Source organism: Mirounga leonina, unplaced genomic scaffold, assembly GCF_011800145.1.
Source record: "Mirounga leonina isolate KUSES-001 unplaced genomic scaffold, KU_Mleo_1.0 Mir_93, whole genome shotgun sequence".
Lineage (NCBI taxonomy): Eukaryota > Metazoa > Chordata > Mammalia > Carnivora > Phocidae > Mirounga > Mirounga leonina.
The window spans coordinates 46,605,637-46,630,683 of record NW_023270854.1 but is presented as its reverse complement, the minus strand read 5'-3'; the positions used below and the strand labels follow the sequence as shown (position 1 = coordinate 46,630,683).

The window sequence follows — 25,047 nt, the reverse complement described above, 5'->3', positions numbered from 1 at the left end:
TGTCTCAGAGAACAGAAGATTATCTAAGTATGAAGCAACTTCCTGCTAATATTAAGCATGTATCACACTCTGAGAAATGCTAGGCCATCTTGTTCTAATGTGTTTTAAATATTTGTGCTTGACAGCATTAAAAACTTTGAGCCTTAAGAATTATCTGGAATTGAGTTTTTAAAAGTTATTACATAAATTATATAATAGCTTAAGACTTTCTTTTAAAAATTGTGACTCTCTTTTTAAAGATAACAATCTGAGTGAATCTAACCTCTTCATCTTTGGGAATTATAACAGGGCTGAGTCTTTATCTTTTTTTTTTTTAATTTAATTTTATTATGTTACGTTAGTCACCATACAATACATCATTAGTTTTTGATGTAGTGACCCAGTTTTCATCTTTTAAGCATAAGTGTGCCCTTTTTGAAATACTCTAATATCATTTGGATGTCTAACTAGAATATAAGCTCATGAGGGCAGGGGTGTTTTCCATCCTGGTCTTGTAGGATCCCTTAGTCTTAGCGCCTGGCATGTAGTAGGTGTTCAATAAAAAGTTTTGTTGTTACTGAATGGGTTTGTGATCAAGCTGGTAATATAGTTTTGATTAAAATAAAATGTACTGATAAGTTAATAACTGAGTTTCTTGTGTGACTCAAAAACTAGCTCTGGAGACACTTCTTCAGTGAAGAAATACTCCAAAGAGTATTTGTGGCAGGAGCTACAGACAACAGGCTCTGAACAGCAGGCTCCCTAGCTGCCTACCATGTACCCCCTCTCCCTGCCAAGGGGTTTGAAAAGCCAGCATCAGCCCAGGGTAGGAGAGAAAAGCAGGCACCAAAAGTCACTGTTTTTGAACTTCATGATTTTATTTATTCATACTACTATTCCAAGAACATTCAAGCGGTGATCCTGTGTAACAGTAAAAAGGATTTGTTGCACATAATGATGCAATAGGGAGTGCCATTCTGCAGTTTTTTCTACTTTAAAATAGCTATTGTAATTTCTTAACAGCTTTTTTAAGAGTATGTTTGACCATACCATTGGCTTTGCCGATAACCGTGATGTTACCTTTTTGCGTTGTATTTGTTCAACAGCATCAAGTTTGTATCGTACCCAGTGAAGAATTCTCAGCTGAATATTTGAGACCTCAAGTCAAATGCATTGCCAGTTACAGCGGTTATGTTAATCAAAGGTAATGGGTTTCCTTCTTTTCTCCCTTGTTTGTGCTCTGAGTGGTACTATAATGCTTGTAAGGCTGCGACTTTATGCTTAATGTCAGAAGGGATCATAGGCCAAGGTACTAAAGGCTGATGACGGGTTAAAATAAAAAATCAGTTAAATCATTTCCCCCAGCAGTCTTTCCAGTATTCCATAATATCAGGAAGCTGACACAGTAGCAACTGGGGGGAATGGTTAAGCTTTGCCCTCAAGGGCAGTTACTGAGTGCTGTTCTGAGCCCTCCCAAAGACTCACTTTGTTCCAATCCTTTAATCTCTGTGTCTGAGGCTCCTCATTTAAAAAACCGTGAAAATAATGACCCATCTCATCACTGTGTTATGAGGATTAGCTAACCAGTGATTATCGGGGTTTCAGGAGGGTTGTTTGTTGTAGATTCAAAAATAATTTATAGACACAGTCGTGAAATCTTGGGCATATGGTTAGGACTATAGAAGCCACCAAGACAGTGAAATCTGCCTGTGCCTGAAAGAAGTGATGTGCATTTGTCTTCTTTGTTTTTATATGATTTTATGTTGACATTTATGTTTAGAGGTGAATAATAATGTTTCATTGCATTGACCCCATTTAACATGAATTTTAGTTCTAGGAGGGAAAGTTTCTGTCTGGTTACTGTTTTTCAAAATTAAGATTTTTCTTTCTGTTTTAGCTCATTGTATTGAGCAGGTTTGCTGGAATACACTTGACCAATTGACTACACTGAGTGTCTTTGTATAAAGATCCCTGCACAGTCCTGTGGTTCTCTCGAGACTAGATCCTTTTGATGTCACACAGTCTTTTGCTCACAGTCGCTATCTTCACCAATGGATGGTTCTTCCATTTTCGGTTTTTGGGTTTTTTTTTTAAGATTTTTTTTTAATTTATTTGAGACAGAGAGAATGAGAGAGAGAGAGCACATGAGAGGGGGGAGGGTCAGAGGCAGAAGCAGGCTCCCTGCCGAGCAGGGAGCCCGATGCGGGACTCTATCCCGGGACTCCAGGATCATGACCTGAGCCGAAGGCAGTCGCTTAACCAACTGAGCCACCCAGGCGCCCTCGGTTGTTTTTTAATATTCTTTTTTTTTCAGTGCCTCTTGTGTCTCCCTGGTCCCTGAAACTCCTCCAACAGCATTAATTTTGGAGGTCCCGAGTGGTGAGTCTTCCCCTTTCCTGCCCCAGGATCCTTCGCCTTCTGCAGATGTTGTTACTGGAGTCACCTTGAAGGCGCCACAGGTGGGACTCCCCTCAAGGGTGTTGTTTCTAAATTATGGTTCTCAAAGCATGGCCCTCACCAGAAGCATCCTCATCACCTGGGAACTTGTTAGAAATGCATGTTACAAGCCCACCCCAGAATTACTGAATCAGAAACTCTGGAGGTGGGGCCCAGGAATCTGTGTTTTAATAAACCCTCCAGGGGATTTGGATGCCCCTGAAGTTTGAGGCCTTCTGCTCTCAACTGTGGAGAATCCTGGATGTGAGGCATCTGCCTAATCTTGTCTATGACTACCCCATCCTGATGTTCTCTTTTCTTTCTGTATCTCTACCTACACAGTCATTTGGCAACTTTTCGTGGCCCATTTTGTCATAGGTCATATTTTCATGGGCTACTGCTATGTAACATTGTTGAGATGATCACTTATCTTCCCAAGTTGGAATGTAAGCACTTGCAAAAGCTGCTCTGGCTAACAGAGTTTTTGCATCCCCAACTACCAGCAAAATGCTTTGCAGGCAGGAAATTCTCAATAAACATTTATTGATTAATAATCAATAGCATGAAGGTGAAATATAGTAAGGGACTGTATTTTTTTCACCGTAAACTATGAAGTTGCAGGACTTACAATTTGCCCTGATGATATTATATCCTTTTAATCCTAGAGATGGCTCATATCCATTCACATTGCATCAAGTTAGAAAACGAACAGGATCTGAGAGAGAAAATTTAATAAGAGCCTGTATGGGGAAGTCCACCCAGAATCATAGGGGGCGATGAATTGAAATCATGACAAGGGAGTTCTAGTCCTGGTTTTGCTCTTAAATTAGAGTATGACGTTTATCAAATTATTTGCTTTCTTCAAGTTGTGGTTCTCAACTGAAAGATGAAGATAATCTTTTATTGCTGCTGTTTTTCTTGTTTTTTTGAGGGTTTGAAAAGACTTACATCTCACAGAGTGAGGTTTTCTGGAGGGAGCAGGGCTCACACTCAAGCTAGAGCAAAAGTGGGAGCATGACTCTGGTTTTCACTGTGGTTGGACAGGGGTGAGGGGAAGGTGGAGGAGCACAAGGTGAGGACTCCCTTCCCATGTGCTAGAATTAGTGTGGCTTGAACTTTCTGCTTGTGACAAGGGATGTGCACCTGGGCCTTCTCGGCTTGTGCACGTGTGGGGCAAAAGATTAAACATGAGTGATGGGGCTTGACACCTATCAGTCAAGCATCCAAAATGGAGCCTGACTTTTTCTTACTCGGTTATTCCAAGCAGTATGTGAACACTGGGAACATTCTCACACAGCCTTTTGGCAAACATCATGCATTTCTACTGGGTATGTACCTAACAGTGCAATTGCTCAGTGATATGTTTGACTTTGGTAAAAGCTGCCAGACAGTTTTCCAAAGTAATTGTACCAAATTACATTCCCTCCAACATCATTTATGGCTGACCACACTGTTGGTTCATCCATTCTGAGTTGCAGGTCATTTGGTTTGTTTCCAGAATTTCTGATTACAAAGAGTGCAGCTGTCAACATTCAAGTGAAAGTTTTGTGTGACCATGGGTTTTCATTTCACCTGGTTAAATATCTAGATGGTTTTGGTTTTTAAACTCTAAATGTTCATAGCTCTGCAACTTGAGAAGTTATTTTATCCTCTTTTTCCTACCTAGAACCAAGTGACCCTGCGAGGACTTGTACCACGCCTAGGCCGGTATGTCATTGTCATCCATTTTTATCAAGCAGCGCACCCAACATTTCCCACACAGGTCTTTGTGGATGGAGGGCGGCTGTGGCCAGGTGAGCATCGGGGAGCAGACACCATAGCTGCGTGCCCAGCTGGCCCTTCCGGGACCATGACAGGAATTCCTCTCGCTCTGCCTCCAGGTGTCTTCCGTGCCTCTTTTTGCCCCCATGCGCTTGGCTGCCGGGACCAAGTCATTGCTGAAGATCAAGTTGAGTTTGACATCTCAGAGCCAGAGGTGGCTGTGACTGTGAAGGTTCCAGAAGGAAAGTCCTTAGTATTGGTATGGTCTACTTCTCCCTCAGCTTGCTCTTCATGTGCTTGCCTTGGCCAGCCGTTCTCTGTACCTGTTTTGCTCATGACAATAATTCCTCCAAGGAATTGAAGTCTTACAGAAAAATGTTTAAATTTTATAGCTACCTTTTGCAAAAAAAAAAAAAAAAGAAGCAGGTGACAATTAAGGTCAAGGGAAGTTGGCACAATGGGTAAGTGTTTAGGAAGAAAAAACTCCCTGGCAGGAAGCTCTGGAGAACCAGGGTCTTACTCTGCATCAGTCCCTTCTCACACCTCACCTGACTGGTCTCTTTCTGAAGCATTTAGTCTTCCTTTGTTCTTGCAACTTCTTTTTTGAGCTTCCATAGCTGCTTTCTCTCATTTTGTTCCCACTTTCTGGAGTGCTCCTTCAGTGATTTCTCTTTCCTTTGTCCACATATGGTGGCGTTCCCTTGGGTGTGATGCTGAGGCCCCTTGTTCTGTCATTGCTCTTTGGATAACATCATCTGTATCCGTTGATTCTGTTCTCTCTTGTGGGGGGCAATGACACCACATCTCTGAATTCATCTCTGATATTTCCTGAGCTCTGGGCCCAGTATGGGACCATCTACTGCGTATCTGCCTAGCTGGGGACCTCATGGGTCCATCAGACATAAGCCTGTTACCTGCACAACCCCAAGTATCCTCTACCCTGTTCATTACCTTGGTTGATGGAATCAAGGTCACTCAAAGCCTGTAAAGCCTTCCAGAGAGCCAGGTAACATTGTCCAGGCCCTGCTGTGTGAGCCTGTAGTTTCTTGCTCATGCTCCCTTCTGTCTGTGAGGAGGCCATCTTCCTAGAGACAGGGGCCTGACTTGATGCATTTTGTATCCCCCATGCCTAGGATACCACCTGGCACACGGTGCTCGGCAAATGCTTACTGATCGAATAACACGAGAGCAGTGAGCGAGCTCTCTGTAAGCTATAAGTTGGTGACTAGTTGACAAAGACATTTGAAATTTCCTATAGCATTTGTTACTGGAATAGTCTGATTGAAACCAGCAGAGAGAGCCGAGCAGCACTGTTAAAGACTAGGGCTGCAGTTATTCATAACAGAATATCTGACATGATATAAGCTTCAGGGCCAGCCATGGTATGAGTTTCTCCCATTGGTTCTGCCATTTTGGTTTGTTCGCCTTTAAAAATACAAAATGTGACCTTTGGCGATCCAGGGTCGTCCCCGGTATAGATCACATGGGGCCCTGGCCCTCCTAACAGGCCCCTGATGACCCCTTAGATGTCCTGTCCCCACCGAGCACTTGAGGCTGCTGCTTCTCTGAGCAGGTGCTCTGAGGGATCTGCCCCAGCACACTCCATTTCTAACATAGGAACGTGGGTTGAACCTTTAACACCAGCTTAGGGTGGTTCTTGCGATTCTTTTCTCATAAATCCTGTTTCATGTGGTCTTGGGCTTCACAATAAAGAACGCTGGTCGTAGTGAAGAGAAAGTATAATAAATAGCCGTAGGTGTGCCCTGCTGTTGGAAATCCAAAGCCATGCTGACAGGTTTCCTTTAGGTCCGTGTTCTAGTGGTGCCTGCGGAGGATTACGACTACCAAACACTTCACAAAAAATCAGTGGACAAGTCTTTTGAGTTTATCACCAATTGTGGAGGAAACAGTTTTTATATTGAGTAAGTATCACTTTGTGGAGCTTCCTCAGCCTCTCCCATGTTCACGCTCAGCACAAGGTCCAGGGTGGGCTTGGCCTTTGGGTCTGTCTTCCTCCTAGGGCCCATGGGAGTGGCAGTGCGTCCTGGGTCCGGGGAGGGAGATGCTTTTCCTCTGCATTCACCATCTTACACCAGACCTTGTGCTGCCCATTTGGGCAAGATTACTGTCCTCAACTTTGATCCCTCCAGATGTTCACCCTCTGAGCTGGGATTCACGGGCTGCTTAGGAGTTTCTTGGCCTCTTTGCTGCATCCTGTTATCCAGCTCAGATTCCTAAAAGATACCATGTGGGGTGCCCTCCTCCGGGAAGCACATCAGCCTAGATTCTCCCTCTCCTTTGCCATCTGATTGAGTGGGGAGTGTCACAGAGAGGCAGACCTCCCTGTCCCCTCTCCCTGGATCCTTGAATGCCAAGAGCCGAGGATTGCCCTGCGTATGGGCTCCTGCTCTTCTCTTCTGCAGACCCACCCTGTCCCCTTGCAGATTTCCTGAGGGACCCAGGAGCTCCAGGGGGCCCTGGTGAGCAGAAGTCTCCTGTATAGAAAACATTAAGAGTAAAAGCTCTGAAGTCCAATAGCTAGGGGGTTTGAAAGTCTGCTTGGCCACTCTGTAGCTCTGTGGCCTTGGATGTGTTGTTTAACTTCTAGAGGCCTCTGTTGTCTTATCTATGAGATGAGGCTTAGGCCTAATTGGTTGGATGGTTGTGAGGTTCAGTGAGATGTAGGCAAAACTTCTAATACACAGCATTCAATAAAAGTAGACACTTTGCTGCCTCCCCCTCCCATTGTTACTGTTACTGGTGCATACACATCTAGGTATAATTTTTTTGTAACTGCTTGAGACATATTTCACATACCTAGAATTCATCCTATAGGTGAATTTTCACCCTTTTATTTCAGCCACCAAAAGCTCCCACCCACCAGTCCTGGGATGTGTTCTGGAGTGGATGGGTGGAAGGAAGGCTGGCTGTCACTGTGAATCCAGGGGTGGGGTATTCTCTCATTTCTTCCACAGCCAGAGTCCCTCCCCCAAAACACCAGTTGGTGGAGCAAATGGGAAGGAGAAGTTTGGGACTTTTACCATGGGGCATGCCTCCCGGGATAATGCCATGAGCTGTTTTTGTTTTCATAGCCCCCAGACGGCCTCTGGATTCTGCAAGAACTCCGCCAGGTCCCTGGTGGCCCTTTACCACAAGGGCGCACTGCCTTGTGAGTGCCACCCTACTGGGGCCGTTGGCCGTCACTGCAACCCAGAGGGGGGGCAGTGCCCCTGCCGGCCCAGTGTCATTGGGCGGCAGTGCACTCGCTGTCGAATGGGCTACTACGGATTCCCACTCTGCAAGCGTAAGTGCACGTTCGGCGCATCCAAGGTTGTCTCTGGTCCCAGGTGGGTGCCGCTCATCTAGCGGACCTTCTTGAGTTTCACTGCGCTGGAGACTCACCCAGGGGTCTTGTGAAAGAGCAGATTCTGATTCAGGAGGCCTGGGCTGGGGCCTGAGAGTCTGCATTTCTTTTGATCACTCAGATGATGTCCATGCCAGTGGTCTATGGACCACAGTCTGAGTAGGTAGGTTCTAGAAGATAAAAATTTGTGTTTCCCGTGCTATGTGACCCATGTGCTTGGCAGAGCAGGTGAATTTAAAGAGCCTTAAGGATCAAACTGTTGGACCCCTCCATCCCTCTTCCTCGTGGAAGCCCCTTCAATTTGTTCAGCCTAACCAAAACTCAATTGAAATAGAAGGAGAGCCAGGGTCACAGGAGCGTAGTGCTTTCTGAAGGGGAAGCCTGGGGACTTTTATCGAAGAACATCCTGTGGCCTGAGACATAGGGTCAGCACAGGCCATGGGGTGGCAGTGAGGGATGCGCGTGTGGTACAAACAGAGTCTTCACCTGGAGACCAGCCTTTGTCTAGTGAGGGTCCTGCTGCTGCATTATGCCCTGACCTTGAGCTCCGTTGCACTAAGGTGACGTGGAGCCCCTGCAGGGGGCCTGTAAGAAGAGGCCCCTCTGACAGATGAGAGGCGTCTCATTAGAATGGCCTGTAACTACAGCTGGGTGGCTTCCTTTGAGTTCCTGTCTTGGTGCCAGTGGGCCCAGCTGTGCCTCAGTCAGCGTTCATATGCTGTGTCTGCTGTGAGCATTTGGTATAGTTGGTCTGGGCCCCAAGAGAGGTACCTTTCAGATCAGCCACACTCAATAATGGCATAATGAAGAAAAAGCAAGACGTTTCTCCCAGACCCCTTGGAAGCTTCTGGAAATGTTGGCAGTTGGTGAAGTCCTGCTGGAGGCCAGGTGGCGTCTCTCCCTTACACCGTGTCTCTTGATTCCCTGGCCAGCATGCAACTGTGGCCCACGCCTTTGTGAAGAGATGACGGGGAAGTGCCTCTGCCCTCCCCACACGATCAGGCCCCAGTGTGAGGTGTGTGACATGCATTTCTTCAGCTTCCACCCCCTGGCTGGCTGCGAAGGCTGCAACTGTTCCAGGAGGGGCACCGTTGGGGCCGCCACCCCGGAGTGCGACAGGGACCACGGGCAGTGCAGGTGAGCCCGGGGGCACTGACCTATTAGGTCGTCTTATGGGAAGGGAAGATGTCCTCTGCACACACCAGTCACCATTCCTTCCTGTGTCTCACGGGTCCAAGGACAGCACTGGGCTCACCTCAGGGTGGAGCTCCCCACCCTGGACGGGCTGTGTGGTGTGTGGAGTAGCTGGGCCCCTCAGGCTCAGGGTAGCCTGGCAGAGCCAGGGCAGGTGGACGGCCAGGCGCCTGGGGTCATAAACCGCCTTGCCCATGCCCTGCAGCATTGTTCTCGGGGTGGCCCATATGTATGCATAATTAAGTTATCCTTTCTTTGACTGTGTCCCCGTGTGGTGAGCACCTATCTATCGGTATTTAGGTTTGGGCTCCAAGTCTTCATGGTGTTTTTGTTGAGGACAGTGCGTGACAAAGTCCGCAGGCCTCAGGCCTGCTGCCCTCAGGCAACTCGAAGGGGTGCTGGGGTGTCCACGGTGGGCCTTGGCTGGCGGTGGGCAGGCAAGGGAAGAAGGTATACGCTGGAGAGCCCGACCTGAGAGTGGGGCTGCCATTGGGACTGACTGAGAGGCCAGGGCACGACTGGTAAGGGACAGTGGCAAAGGTCGGCTCCCACAGATGCTGTGTCGGTAAGAGGTTCGGCTCTGTGGGTTGAGCTCTGCGTGGAGAACTAGAGGCCAACGTCACACGATTGCAGGTGATCAGCCTGATCTCAGCAGGACTGGAGAATGGCCCCCGGGGATGCAGAATGGATCTAGTCTTCTAGGAAAAGAGGCTGGAAGGAGTCGGCAAGGGGCTTATGTGGGGGGGGAAACTGAGCCGGGGCTTTGGCATCTGGACCCATATGGCAGTGTGCAGGAGCAAGTGTGAGGCTTACCACCCGCCCTGCACTCCCCCCACCTCGGGGGGGTAGACGTTCTGGGGTCTGTGTGGGTGATCTGGATGTGACAGCCAGGGTGAGGGGGTGGGGAGGCTGTTGCTGTGGGTGGCAGGCATCCGCGACTCCAGTTCAAGGGCGGCTGTATTCATTTCCTGTGGCTGCTCTAACAAATTACCACGAACAGGATGACTTAAAGCAATATTTATTTTCTCATAGTCCTAAAGGCTAAAAGCCTGAAATCAAGGTGTTGACAGTGCCGTGCCCTTCTAAAGTCCCTGGGAGACAATCTGTTCCATGCTTTTCTCTTGCCTTCTAGTGCTGTCAGCAATCCTTGGCGTTGCTTGGCTCATAGATGAGTCACTCCAGTCTCTGCTCCGCCATCACATGGATCCTCCTGGTGTGTCTCTATCCTTACATGGCATTCTCCTCTCTCTGTGTGTCTCTTCTTAGAAGGACACCGGTCATATTGGATTAGGGCCCACCTTATTCCAGCATGACCTCATCTTAACTTGATTATATCTGCAAACACCGTCTTTCCAAATAAGATTACCTTCTCAGGTACTGGAGATTAGAACTTGAACATATCTTTTTGGGGACAAAATTCAACTCTCTGTAACAGCGACGTTCACTTTTCCTAAGGAAGGACACCTCACCACACCTTTAATTGTTGCTTGGGGTCCTCACAGCCCCTTTGTGCTACAGGAAAGGAAGCTGAGTGACAACTTGAGTCATGAAACCTTCCGAGTCTTTAAAACCACAGGTGTGAGTCCGCCCTGAGTCAGCTCAGTTGCTCATCCTTCTCAAACTGTGAGCCTACACTGAAGGCGATTTACACAGAGGATTTTGAGGTGATATCCAGAATTATTTCATCACCACTAGTTAACATATATCAGGTTCTGTTCCCTCCGATGCTTAAGCTATTCTCCGGATGGAAGTCAGGCTCTTAGAGCTCATTACTGAAGATGCTACATTGGGTCTTGAATGCACCCATGGGCCCATGAAAACGTCTAGCTTATTTTCAGTTAGTAACTGATGGAGAAAGACAATGGCACCTGGGCTGGAAGCACAGACCTGCAGGAATGCTTAGGAGCAGAGATGCACCGTGCCCAGGAGATGCTTGCAGGCTTGTGGCTGCAGAGGGTGGAGGATTGGGAGGCAAGAGAACCTGGCTGTACCGGTCAAGACGCAATCAACGGTATAGAAGGGAGAGAGAAAGACAAGATGTGTGTGATCCTGTGACTTCATTAGTGACCTAGATTTGCCTCCCCAGGGACAATTGCCTCCATTCCCTCTCTTTGAGCCCTTGGTCCAAAACAGTAGCTGGACAAATGCCAGAATCCCGTAGATTTGGTCTATCACACGGCCATGCTGCCTCATATCAGCTGGGCTGTTTGGTATTCCTCTTGACATCTCCTCTCCTGACTTCTTCATTTCACAGAGCTGTCTTTTTTTCCTTCTGTTCTTTCATGGATGGGTATCACTTTCCGTCTGGGGGCTATCAGCCCCACTATGCTTTTCATCTTGTTCTTTTCTGTCTCTACCAGGGTCTTCTTCCCTCAAATGGCGAACGTGCACTATTATTTTCCGTCACTCCCTTACCACTGAACCTCTCCCTTTTCATGTTCCCAGAGGTACCAATCTCCCTTTCTTGAAAATCAGTACCCTCTTAGAGACAGCAAACTGATAGCCAGTCATAAATATTTGACACCAGAGCTCCAGAGTATTTGTAAATAAAATGTGTGGCTCTCAATGGAAACAGACACAAGGTTAAGGAGGATGGAGTATTTCTCTCCAGGAAGCCAAGAGAGCAACACCAACAAGGTCTTCCATCTCGGGTATGAAAAGGTGGTCATGGGAAAGTTAGAACAACAGTTGAAAGACAGTCAGCCAAGCGGGTCTGTTGCTGTTGAAACATGTCAGCAGTACCTCTGTCTAAAACACACACAAACATGGGGTGCCTGGGTGGCTCAGTCAGTTAAATGTCCAACCCTTGATTTTGGCCCAGGTCATGGTCTCAGGGTCATGAGACTGAGCCCCGCTTTGGGCTCCGCACTGGGTGTGGAGCCTGCTTAAGATTCTTTTTCTCGGAACCCTCCTACACTGTTGGTGGGAATGCAAGTTGGGCAGCCACTCTGGAAAACAGTATGGAGGTTCCTCAATAAGTTGAAAATAGAGCTACCCTACAACCCAGCAATTGAACTACTGGGTATTTACCCCAAAGATACAGATGTAGGGATCCGAAGGGGTACGTGCACCCCAATGTTTATAGCAGCAATGTCACAATAGTCAAACTATGGAAAGAGCCAAGATGTTCATCAACAGATGAATGGATAAAGAAGATGTGGTGTATATATATATATATATATATACACACACACACACACACACACACACAATGGAATATTATGCAGCCATCAAAAGGAATGAAATCTTGCCATTTGCAATGACGTGGATGGAACTAGAGGGTATTATGCTGAGTGAAATAGGTCAATCAGAGAAAGACAAGTACCATATGATCTCACTGATATGAGGAATTCTTAATCTCAGGAAATAAACTGAGGGTTACTGGAGTGCTGGGGGGTGGGAGGGATGGGGTGGCTGGGTGATAGACATTGGCGAGGGTATGTGCTATGGTGAGCGCTGTGAATTATGTAAGACTGATGAACCACAGATCTGTACCTCTGAAACAAATAATACATTATATGTTAAAAAAAAAAGATTGTAGGAAGGGAAAAATGAAGGGGGGATATCGGAGGGGGAGATGAACCCTGAGAGACTATGGACTCTGAGAAACAAACTGAGGGTTCTAGAGGGGAGGGGGGTGGGGGGATGGGTTAGCCTGGTGATGGGTATTAAAGAGGGCATGTACTGAATGGAGCACTGGGTGTTATACGCAAACAATGAATCATGGAACACTACATCAAAAATTAATGATGTAATGTATGGTGACTAACATAACATTAAAAAAAAAAGATTCTCTTTCTCCCTCTCCCCCTGCCCCTCCTACCTAATATATTATATATATATTATATATAATAAATATTTTATATTTTAATATATTTTATTATATATATAATATATATATAATAAAAAAATAAATTAAAAAACACACAAACATCCTGAGAGCTCCCCTAGTACATCTAGCAGACCAAAGGAAACCGTGGAATTAGAACTGGCTTCAGAAAAGGAAATCCAGGGTGTTACTAAAAAGGCAAACAGATTGAATTAGGAATAATTGTTTTCATTTTAATATATTTGAAGAACAAATCAGAGGAAATAATTCAGTGTCTTTATGTGGAATTGGTTTGTGTGAATCCTTCAGCATAAAGAATAGTCTGATGAAGATGCAGGATGAACAGAAGGGGAGGCCTTACCATTAAAATCCTCTGCTCATTCAAGAGGTATCATAGCAGGAATCTGGGTATAGAAAGGCTGAAAGAGGGGCACCGGGGTCGCTCAGTCGTTTAAATGTCCACCTTTGGCTCAGGTCATGATCTCAGGTTCTGGGATGGAGCCCCACATCAGCATGGGGCTCCCTGCTCAGCGGGGAGTCTGCTTCTCCCTCTCTTTCTGCCCCCCCACTTGTGCGCATGCTCTCTCTCAAATAAGTAAGTAAAATCTTAAAAAAAAAAAAAAAAAAAAAGGCCAAAAGAACAGGCTCCATTTGAACAGCAGAATAAGCAATGCCTAACCTGGAGGATGAAAAACTCTGGGAGGAGCAAGAGAGGAAGATCAACAAGTGTGCATGGAACGGTTATGAGAGAGTGGGAGTCCTGGCAGAGGATGGAGCCCAGGATTCTGTAGTAGACTCCATCACATCTGCAGGAAGAAACTTAAAGCCCTAAATACTGAACACATTACAGTACTCCCATATATAATTAAAATAAAAATGAAGCCACAAAAATAAGTGTAAAGCAGACCAACAGAGTGCTGTTTTTCCATAATGACTACTTCGGTTTTTCTTTTGAAAGCAGAACATCCAAGTGAAGAGCTTGGGGCTGGGATGGAAGTTTGGGAATAGGTTAGACTAATGAGGACCCCAAGGAGTAGGTGTGGACATGGAGGAGGAAACAGCAGGTGTGTGTTCTGCGGGAGTACCTTTGTTTAACTGTAGGAGGCAAAGGAACCAAGGAGATGGAGAAACAGTTTTCAGGCAGGAGACAGAGAGGAATTCTCTGTCTGAGAAATAAGGGGAGAATTTTAAGAGGGAAAAACTGGTCAACAGAATAAATTGCTGCAAACACAACCTCACACATTGTTTCTGAATTCTGCTGCCACAGAAAAAGGAAATCAAGAATGCATTAAAAATCGTAAAAATGCATTGGGGTGCCATCTGTGATAGATACATAGATTTACTATAGTATCTTAGGTAGAAATCATAAGGGGTGTTTAACAAACTCTCACTAGTCAATGACAATTTGTTTTTCATTTTTTTAAATTTAAATTCAGTTAGCCAACATATAGTACATCATTAGTTTTTTTGTAGTGTTCAGTGATTCATTAGTTGAAAATAACAATGACAATTCAGTAGACTAGAAAAGTCCTAACTCAGAACCAAGGGATGCTGCATAGTTTTGCCCAAACCCAAGGAAACATCAACAGGAATGGAATCTCATTATCCCGTACCACACCTAAATCAAGATGTGAAATTGTTTATCTTGACATTACCAAGGAGACTATAATAATCTGATGGGATGACTTAATCTCTCCACGATCAAAGTAGATTTGTCATGAAAAGGCCCTTAGATAATGTAAAAAAAACTTTCAGTTTATTATGACTATAAATTACACAAATTGCTCGTGTTAATTCCACTGTTGATGCCAAAAAAGCTTTTGACTACCCAAAGGGTTATTTCTTTAGGAAATACTAGAAAGACAGATTTATACGGAGAACAGATATGAGATTGCCAGGGGTAAGAAGTAGAGGGAGGATCTGACTATGAAGAGAGATTTTTGAAGTCATGGAACTATTTTGTATCCTAGATTATGGTGGTGGTTACATGAATTTCTATGTGTGTTAAAATTCATAGAACTCTACAACAAAAGAAAACGTCAATTTTACCATATGATATTTTAAAATATAAAATTAAGAAAACCCTTTGGGCATGGGCGCCTGGGTGGCTCAGTCGTTAAGCGTCTGCCTTCGGCTCAGGTCATGATCCCAGGGTCCTGGGATCGAGTCCCGCATCGGGCTCCCCGCTCGGCGGGAAGCCTGCTTCTCCCTCTCCCACTCCCCCTGCTTGTGTTCCTGCTCTCGCTATCTCTCTCTCTGTCAAATAAAATCTTGAAAAAAAAAGAAAACCCTTTGGGCAAAAATGCAAAAAAAAGAAAATTAGAAGAAAGAATGTTCTTCCCCCACCCCAAAGGAAATTTCCTAATGAAAATGAAGAATGTGTTTAGAGGAAACTAAAGTTCATGCGAAAGAAATGATCAAAGCTACCTGGAACTTGCAACAAGAAGAAAAACATATCCTTTCTCAGATACAACAGATTCTCTTGCAGTTGTACAAATTGTCACAGATCACAAAGCTTAAAAATTGGAATTTTCAAATTTTATTTCACTGTTTATAGGTGTTCAAGTTTATCATACTAAAGAAAATGAAACTGTTATAAATATTAATCTACTTTAAAATAAGTTACAAAAATAATTGTAGCAATCCATAATATTCAATCTCTACCTAATTAAAACTGGTGTAATTTTAGAGGCAATTGGGAATAAATTAAGTTGGGGCTGTAAAACTGAGTCCTTGACTCACCTTTGTCATAAAGTACCTAGAAGACTGGGCAAGTTATTCTGCCTTCCTGGGTCTCAGTTTCCTAAGCCATTAAACATTTGGTAAAATTATCTCTACCTTCCTACCTACATTTAAAATTCTGTTCTATTTCCTCTTCAATCTCTGTAACACACAAAATATTGCAAAATTGTACAAATGCCAAAGAGTCCATTATTTTGGTCAACGCTAGGCTGAGGTCCTAAAGTTCCTTATATTGATCAAGATTTTGTTTTTAATAGCAACACTAATCCAATCTGATAGAAGGCCGATGGAAAAAGTATTTTGCCTTGCTTTTAATAATGGAAGATTATGTCATTGGGTTCTGTGAACAAACAAAAGGGCTAGAATATCCTCTGAAGATTTCGTTGATCATTGACAGATATGAGAAGCTGGGAATCACTGCTTTAAAAACTAGCGTGATACCGACCACTTTCAGGCTATTTTGAGCTCAACTAAAGGAGATGGTGATCCACCTGGATCTTTCAGTGAAGCCATATGTACAAATGTACCTTTTCAGAAGAGCAATAGCAAGAGGAATGCCTTTTGGGGGGGACCTCTATCTCTGAGAATCCTCACAGATTTACTAAATGTTTGTGTTAGATGTAAAAATAAAATACCCAGAAAGGTCATAGAATTGGCATTCTTGGGACGAAGTGCTTCCAGCTATAGGCATAGTTCCATCAGCCCTACCAACTTGGAGAAGCAATTCCTTTGATGCACTTCATCTATTAATAGGAATGGTAAATTCCAGGCAGTGTCAGGGGGACACTGGGCCATGGTGGTGAGCAGGATGGATGGGGCTCCTGCCACAGGGATGGAACTCAGAGTTCTTACCTACATTTTCTCTGTCTTCCTTCATCTTCTGAAATAACAGTGTCTTTCTCCATGTCTCTCTGTGGCTATGTCCCTGGTTCAGTCTCCTGAAATGGGAGGATGAGTGGTGTGAGTTTGCACAAGGTTGCATCAGTCATGGCCTCTCACTGTCTGGGTGATCGGAGTACAGTTCTTCTCTCTATGCCTTATTTCTTCATCTATAAAATAGAGATGGTAGAGGTACCTATCTCACAAAGTTCTTTAGAAGATTATGCTGTGCAGGAGACCTTAGAACAGTATCTGACACACTAGCACCCAGTACATATTAGCTATTATTACTATTTGCCAAGTACTTGGCTGTCTGCCTTGTTCCCTCTATACTTTGTCCCCCCGAAACCATGACCATTCTCCTGGCTTCAACCACCCCCACTCCTGGATGATTCCAGATCCAGAGCTCTGGTCCCGACCCTTGATGGCTAGCTTATCCCGCCTTCATTGCAAATCAATTCAACCTGGGTTCTTTTATAGGTTTTACCTAGGGGACCTTGGACAAGTCCCCTAAACTCTTTGAGCACCTGTCCCCTCACATGTATGATGAAGTATTAGATGACCTTGAAGGGCCCTCACAACTCCAAAATTCTTCCAACTCTGATTCCATAGCGGAAACCCATGTCATTGTCTTGCCTTTCAAACCATTTCTCTCTTTGACTTTTTTTTTTTTTTTAAGTCTACTTACTGGTGACAGTCTCTTCCCAGTCCCCAAAGCCTGGAATCCCAGTATCATCTTAGAATCAACCCCTTTTCCCTACAGTTGATCAGGTGTCAACTTCTGGCAAGGTATGTATTATCCCTTTTCTTTCCATGGCTCTCTGCTCTCTGCTGCCACCTTGGTTAAGTTCTTTGACTCCCTCATCTTTGAATGATATTGGTGGTTTCCTAATTGACCTTCCTTTTCCTGGTTTACTCATGGACTCATTCATTCTTTTTTTTTTTTTTTTTTGGCCCCTTAATTGAAAGGGAATATGCCAAGTACACAATTATCCTGGGATTTAAAAATCTCTTTTCCCCATTACTTTGGTGCTAATACATAGAACTATTAATCTAGTCTACAGAACTTGAGGCAATGTTGATAAATGCATATAGGTTTACGATTTTATCTTCTCAATATTTTTATTTAACTAGGGTGAAACATTTTTCTCAGTTACTGTGATTTTTTATTTTTGCCTTAAATTCTATGGTGTCAGATACCAGCATGTTTTATTGCTCAAACTATATCTAGCACCTGCTCCAGTTTGGGTGCTGTGCCTCATGCATCAGAGGACACGGTCTGGCAGGGGAAGTTGTACTAGCCACCAATGGCAATGTGGCATGGCGAGCACCATGTTGGGTGTAGGCTGCCTTGGGGGCACCTGGGTCTGCCAGGTGCCACTTCCATCACATCTCTCTGCTCAAGAACCTGTCTCAACTCCCTGGTAGAATAAAGACCAGCTTTCGTGGTAATATGCTCCCCCCCCGCCTTCCCTAACTTAAGCCTTTTTTCAGCTTTCTTCTCTGGCTTGGTTTTCTTACTTTCTTTAAACACTTTACATATGTTCAGTTCTCCAGGTATCAGTTCTCCTCCCCGCTCTACTGTTACCCCAAATTCTGCAAATCCTTCAAGGATTATGTGTGAAAAGCACAAACTCTGGAAGGCATGAAGCCTGTGCGTCCACAGGGACATCCTCCTCATTTCAATGCCTCAAGCTAGTCTTCCCATTTCTCATATGATTACCTCACTTCCTGCATCTCTCTGTCCTGTCTTCTCAGTGAGAATGTGCCAAGGTCAAAATGGACTTACTCTACTTTTCCCCTCCCTCCTGCATCCCCTAACACAAGGATATGTGTGTAGGAAGCACTTGGGGATTATTGAATGAATCGATGAATGCAGAAGTACACTTTGGATTCTAGATTATGACTGGAGTTGATGGGAGTGTGATATTAAGAGACCCACTGTACTTAATGAGCAAAGGGTAGAGTTCACTCTAACACCGATTTTCTAGTTGTCTGTGCACATGGAGAGCACCCACACATGCACAGATGTTATTACATAAGGCTTGGCCATGAGCCCATTGCCTTGGAGATGAATCCACTTGACCTGTACCCCCAGCTCTGCCACTCTGCACCTAGAGGCAGCTTCTGATGGAAACTTCTTTTCTTTGCACTGAGGGCAGCTCCTTGGGCAGCATCTCTCTGGAGAAATGTGTCAAGGTCAGGCTGACTTCAGGTAGTTTCTAAGAGATGTTCAGCCAGACTTTACAGTTTCATTCCCTGTTGTCATGGTACGACCAAAAAGTCCTTTGGTTGCTTGTTTTTTTTGCCCAGGATTCATATACTCAGTGCTCAGGAATCCTGAGGTTATATTCTCTGTGTTTTGGTTAACCCTTCCCTGTCAGTCCCATCTGGGGTCCTCAGGGTCAACTCATAGGTCCCCGCTCTCCTCACTCTGCTCGGCTTTTTGCTTTTTCTCATCCACTCCTATGCACTCAGTTGCTACTTGGGTGTTGAGTGAGGTCCAGAGCTTGAGCTTACGTCACTGACGTGGCCACACGGCCTCAGCCCACCTGTCCTCACCAACACCATCTCACAGCATGCTGAAATACAGAGGCGAGGAATGATTTTGCTTCCGTTTCTCCTCATCTCAACAAGCAGCTTCCACGCTGCCCTCCCTGCAAAACACTCCAGTTCCTTTCTTTTCCACTCACGTGAAAATATAAAAAATAGGCTCCTGTATGCCTGTCCTCACCTTCAAGGCCTGGGTCCAGGTCATTTGCTCCAGGGGCCCCTTTCGGCCTTGTCCACCCAGGGCATTCAGTATGTGAGTGGCTCCCTTGGCACCAGCATTCAGTTAAGGCACCTGTAAGCCAGGAGCCCTCTGTGTTTGCTAAAAGAAACATGGACTTTGGTTCGACAAGCTGCTCAGTTGGCTGTTGGTGACAATAGCAGTCTGCACAACATCCTTTCCTTCCAGCCGGGTGAGAGGAGTGGAGGCTGCTCAGGCTAAGTCAGGCCATCTCCAAGTTCCTCTCCTGATCGAAGGTTCCTCTTTCTGACAATTTTGGTTGGGCGGGGCTGTCTGTGCTCTCCTCATTCCCATCTCTAGACCACCGGAGTCTTGTGCTCTACCCTCTCTACTCCCTCCAGAAATAGTCATCTGGCAATGGTCTTTTTTTTTTTTTTTTTTTTTTTTTTGCTGGACTGTCCAATTGCATTTAGTCTGAGATTCACAAGAAGAGAGCAGGTATTATCAATCAGGGCCTAGGAACCCTCTGAGAGTGAATGCAAATTTGTGTGTGTTGGAGAGAGAGGAAGAGAATGAATGAATGAATGAATGAATGAATGAATGAAAGAAAGAAAAGAAAGAAAAAAAGAAAGAAGAAAGAAAGAAAGAAAAAGAAAAAGTCTGTGAGTGGCCCATAGTTTATCCAGCTTCCCAGAAGAGTCTCTGACCCCCTTCCAAAGTTTCCATCCACCACTTCACTTCAAGCAGAATGTTGACCCTTTCTATCTATATTGCCATATGTATGATTTGGAGACCATTTACTTCCTTACAAAAAGAATTTCTACAGGTATCAGGTGGGGAGGAAGACAAGGGGATGGGCCTGCACCTGAAATGACATTTGACCAGCCAATAGGCCTTGCAGGTAAAACACTGTGTCTTTTTAGGTGTGCAAAGTGGGATAAAGGGAGTCCCATTCACTCCCCTTAGCCAATGCCATCGCAAGAGTAATAATAGCAAATTCTTATATGTGTGCATGGCCCTGTTCTAAGGCTTTTCCATATATTATTTTATTTAATTTTCACAATAATCCTACAAAGTCGATATTATCATTTCCATGTTTACAGATAAGTAAACTCAGCTGTAAAGAAGTTCATTTGCTCAAGGTTCTATATCTAGTAAGTAGCAAAGCTGGGATTCAAAGGTAGGCTGCCTGGTCTCCAGTGTGTGTTCTTAATCAAACACAAAATTCTGTACTCGTTATAAGCAGATATTTGCCAAAGACAAACTTAGTGGGAAATCAAGTTAGATTTCTCTTTTTCAGGATGGTCCCTTGGGTAAGATATTTTAACAGGTATTGGTAGAAGTTGATGATAAAATAATTCATATCAGAATATACTCCCGGGGTGCCTGGGTGGCTTAGTCAGTTAAGCGGCTGCCTTCAGCTCAGTCGTGATCCTGGGGTCTTGGGATCGAGCCCCACATCCGGCTCCCTGCTTGGCGGAGAGCCTGCTTCTCCCTCTCCCTCTGCCTGCCTCTCTGTACTTGTGTTCTCTATCTCTCTGTCAAATAAATAAATAAAATCTTAAAAAAAAAATCTCTTAAAGACTATACTCCCAACGTTCTGATATAAAGCACATTTCCTAGTACTTTCTTTAGACCCACAAAAGAAAAGATCAGCATGTGGGTCCCACCAGACGTCAGCCGTGGAGCTCTGTGATTGAGCTTCGGAAGGCTGGCCCCCACTTCCTCTTTCTCTCCTCACCCCATGGGGTGGTGAGCTTCTCTGTTCTGCTAGCAGCCCGCTGCTCTTCTCCCTCTGTCAGCTTCTGTGCTTTCCCCTCTACTCTTGTGGTTCAAGTGCACAGACGTGTGGATGGCTCCTCGCTCCCCACAGAGCCTTCCTTGGAGCCCAGGCACAGCCCTGTCCACTCCAGCATCCACTCTGGTGCTCAGGCTGGATGACCAAGGGTCTTCCTTGCCTTCCCCTCTTCTGTTCCCTCGTCCAGAACATTATAAGCCCCAGCAACCTCACCCCAAAATAGCTTGGAACCCATCCCTCCTCTCCATCCCAAGTGTCTTTGCCCTAGTTCACTCCCTGCTCCTTCTTGACTCCAGCCACACTCTTTCCTACTTAAAACTTTTCAAGATGGCGATTCCTTGTCCAAGAGCTTGCCATGTGCCAGGCATTGCCTCATCTGACTCCATGGGGGTCCTGCGAGGCAGCAGCTAGCAATTTTTCCCTTTCACAGATGAGAATCTGAGGCCTTGGCAAGTTATTAAGATACTGTAGCTGTTGTGTGCCAGAGCTGCTCGGTACTCCGGCCAGAGGGCCTTCAGTGCCCAGGGCTCAGCTACCTCGCTCCGTTGCCACTGGACAGTGTCAGAAGCGCCAGCATCTCCGTCCATCCACATGAGCTGCCTCCTGCCTCCCTCTTCAGTTCATGGGTCAGCTTTTCCCACTCATCCACCCTCTGTTCCTTCTGTCTGGGACACCCACCCCAGTGACACTTGTCCTTCTAGGCTCAGCTCAGGCATCACCTCCCCCAGGGAAGCAGGGTCAGAGCTGCTCTGCTACAGCACAGTTGGACCTCAGAACTATGTGGGAAAGATGATGAAAGCTTTTGTCTCCTTTGCTTTGAATATAGGTGCAAGCCCAGAGTCACAGGGCGACAGTGTGACCAGTGTGCTTCCGGGTTTCACGGCTTCCCCAACTGCCTTCCCTGCCATTGCAACAGGGATGGGACCGAGCCAGGAATCTGTGACCCAGTGACTGGAGCTTGCCTCTGCAAGGTAAGACAGAACATGCAATACCAGGGACGTCAGCCACTGGTCAGTGAGGAAGTTCTCCGTGTTGAGTCAACATATAAAAATATATGGGAAGTGGGACTGAACTGTAATTGATTTCCAAAATGCATGTAGCATTTAATAGTTCTTAGCTCATCTGATAGAAATAGTTAGAAGGGAAGACCCCTCTTACCCTTTGGAGAATCACAAGGCAGGTATGGACCCTTTCCAGAAAAACTGACACAAACCTTAGTCTACAATTTTAAGAGGTTCATAGATTCCCTGGAAGCTTATTCCCAGCTCGTAGACTCCAGGTTAATAATCTGCTCCAGGGTGTTCTGTCAGGTGGTAGGAGAGCTTCTAAGTCCCAGCAGATGTTCTGAGGTGGTGGTAAGTGGGGTGAACCAAGACCCCCGTATTGTGAATCCTCATGCTGCTATTTCTCTACCTTCAAGATTCCAAGGGGCATCTTGTGAGATCTAGAAAATTCTCTCTTTTCACTTGAGTATGGTAGAAGAGTTTAAACAATTAATGTGACAGAAATCTTAACAATGATGTAACTATTCATGTTTTGTTAGCATCCATGTTCTAACATCTTGTATTGGCACTTAATCTAACTGCAATCAAGGAAACTTTAGAGGAAATGTTCTCTTGTTTCATGTTTTATTTCAATAGGAGAATGTGGAGGGTACAGAATGTAATGTGTGTCGAGAAGGATCGTTCTACTTGGACCCAGCAAATCCCAAGGGTTGTACCAGCTGCTTTTGTTTTGGGATAAATAATCATTGTCACAGTACACATAAAAGAAGAGCTAAGGTATGCAAGGGATTAGAAGTTTTGTTTTTAGTTAGTACTTCCGAATGGGGAAGAAGTGGATTGTCATGAAGCATGAAGGGCTTGTGGAGATTTTATATCTTACTTTGTTAAAGGGTTAAGCTTCACCTGCACCATTCCTCTGTTTGCAGTGTTCTTCCCACAGATGTTCTCATGCTCAGTGCCTCAGTTTGTCTGGTGGGCTCAAGTGTCCCCGGCTCAGAGGGGCCTTCCCTCACCACTCCCTATGAAGCTCACCCTCGTCACTCTATACCTCACCCTTCTTAATGTACTCTAGCATTTATCCCTCCCTGATATACTATACATTTAGTTATAAAATTTGTTTATTATGTGTCTTCCTCCAACACTAGCATGTAAACTCCTGATACATTCCCGGTGCCTACAGCAGGATCCAGAATATAGTAGGTGCTCAATAAACACTCATCAGCTAAATGGAGTTGATTGATCTTCCCCCTTGCTTCTTCTTATCTGCTTGTTTTCTTTCTGTCTCATCTACTTTACATGAATATTTAAGTTAAATTTTTATATTATTTACGTGAGTTTTTAAATTAACTCCATGAAACTAAAACTTTTGTTGCCTCCATAATTCCATGAACCAGCAGTCTCGTGCTTGCTTTCTTTGTGTGAATAATGTCTTATGTCCAACAGATAGTCAAGGAAAGATTATTTTATATATTCCATTCCCAAAAGGAATGTAAGCTTGTAGTTAAGGAAAAAAAATTAGTTTGTAAATCCACGGAAGTCTTCTACCCCCAGGGGAACCCGGAAGCGTTATTCCTAATCAATGTCTTGTCAGTTCCTTTTATTTCCCCCCTCATTATTTAACTCTTGGCTTCCTTGATGATCAGGGAAATATTTAGTTATGAGGATTTATTTTGAGAAAAGTAATGATAGCAGGCCATTGTATTCCCCCTCACATTTGCTCCCTAAGGAGCTTACCATTAAAATGTGCCCACAGTCCTAGTTATTATTCCCACACTTATTTATCTATTGCTCAGACATTTATTGAACACCTACTAAATGTCAAAACCAGGTTGTGTGCTGGGATACAAAGATAAATCCCACATACGTATGGTCACCACTGTCTGAGAACTCCTAGTTGTCATGGGTCATTGGGAGGCAGTGCTGACTGAGAGTTCTGTGCAAGCTCAGGAGGAGGCATATAAAGGAAGCCTCTGGAACAAGATGGCTGCCCCAAGATTCTTTCTGTTCTGCATAATTCAGCCATCACCAAAGACGCTGCAGGCACACACATGTTTCCATCATTTGCTGTTATGTTCCAGTTTGTGGACATGATGGGTTGGCGCCTGGAGACGGCAGACAGAGCCGACATCCTCGTCTCCTTCAACCCAGGCAGCAGCAGCATGGTGGCAGACCTCCAGGAGCTGCCCTCCACAGTCCACAGTGCATCCTGGGTCGCACCTCTCTCCTACCTGGGAGACAAGGTAAGGACGTCCTGTTGTTCTCCTGAGCCCTCGTCGCGCCTCCTCCGTCACGGCGTGAGCATCATTTCCTGTCTGGAAGGAAGCATCAGGAAGTTCGGGTTACTAAAGCTGAAGAAATTAGATGAGCTACAAATGCAGAAAAGATGCTGCCCTCCCCTGGGAGGGGCTGAGGGCCTAGGAGCCTCATGTACCCGACATGCATTAGCTCCCCAGCGAAGGAAATCATGCACCATGTTTTTCTCCATTTTTACTTAACTATTTAAATAATATCTGTTGCAAATGGGACATGTGTGCTTTTAAACGTCAGTGCTAAGAATTCTTTGTTTTAAAGCAGAAGAAAGGCTCCTTGTCAGGAGAACAAAAGCTGAAAAGTGACTCACGAGCTTATTAAAAGAAGCGCAGGATCCGGAGGCAGCTTGGCTGCCATTAGCTGAATCACATGCAGTTAGCGAGACACTCCTCGGGGAGCTTATAAACGAGTTACTCTTCCTTTGCTGCATAAATTGGCATAGCCTGGCCCCGTACACTCATTTTGGAGGACAGACGTGTGGACTTCCTGTAGAAACATCATCAGGTAACATATGCACCTGGGTAGCAGCGGGTAGAGTGTTCTAGAAGGTGTAGATTTCACAGGGCCCAGCTCAGGAGGCACCGTATTCTCTTAGAATCACTAAATATTAGGGCCTTGTCAGCCTGAGGTCCATAATTCTATCTTCTGGTTGAAGGACTTTGGGTTTTGACCTTTGAGTGTGGGCAATGTTGCTGCTCCTCTCGTATAATCCCTCTCCTCTCTCACTTAATGCCCATCTTCACCTCCACATGGCAAGTCCACATATAGCTCATCTATCATTATGCAAACAGTTACCCCCAAAACGGCGCAGCTTAAAGCAACAGTCCTCTTGCCCAGTTTCTGTGGATCAGGAATTCGGGAGTGGATGGCTCAAGGTCTCTCCTAGGGTCCTGGGCAAGATGTCCGCCAGGGCTGGAGTCACCAGAACTGGAGAGTCCACCTCTAAGCCCAGTCATGTGGTTGTTATAGGCCTCTGTTCCTCGATGCCTGCTGAGCCGAGGTCTCAGGGCCTCATCAGAC

The 25,047-nt window shown here is 45.2% G+C and overlaps 1 protein-coding gene across 1 annotated transcript in view; it reads left to right on the top strand.

Moving 5' to 3' along the window:
• Positions 1 to 25,047, top strand: part of LAMA3 (laminin subunit alpha 3) — a 268,035-nt gene that overhangs the window by 155,577 nt on the left and 87,411 nt on the right. The window contains exons 26-35 of the mRNA XM_034996262.1: positions 1,086 to 1,183; positions 2,294 to 2,438; positions 4,082 to 4,208; positions 4,296 to 4,435; positions 5,983 to 6,098; positions 7,269 to 7,480; positions 8,473 to 8,677; positions 21,540 to 21,684; positions 22,354 to 22,494; positions 23,796 to 23,957. Of these exons, the coding sequence (XP_034852153.1) occupies positions 1,086 to 1,183; positions 2,294 to 2,438; positions 4,082 to 4,208; positions 4,296 to 4,435; positions 5,983 to 6,098; positions 7,269 to 7,480; positions 8,473 to 8,677; positions 21,540 to 21,684; positions 22,354 to 22,494; positions 23,796 to 23,957 (1,491 nt within the window). The remainder of the gene's footprint in view (positions 1 to 1,085; positions 1,184 to 2,293; positions 2,439 to 4,081; positions 4,209 to 4,295; positions 4,436 to 5,982; positions 6,099 to 7,268; positions 7,481 to 8,472; positions 8,678 to 21,539; positions 21,685 to 22,353; positions 22,495 to 23,795; positions 23,958 to 25,047) is intronic.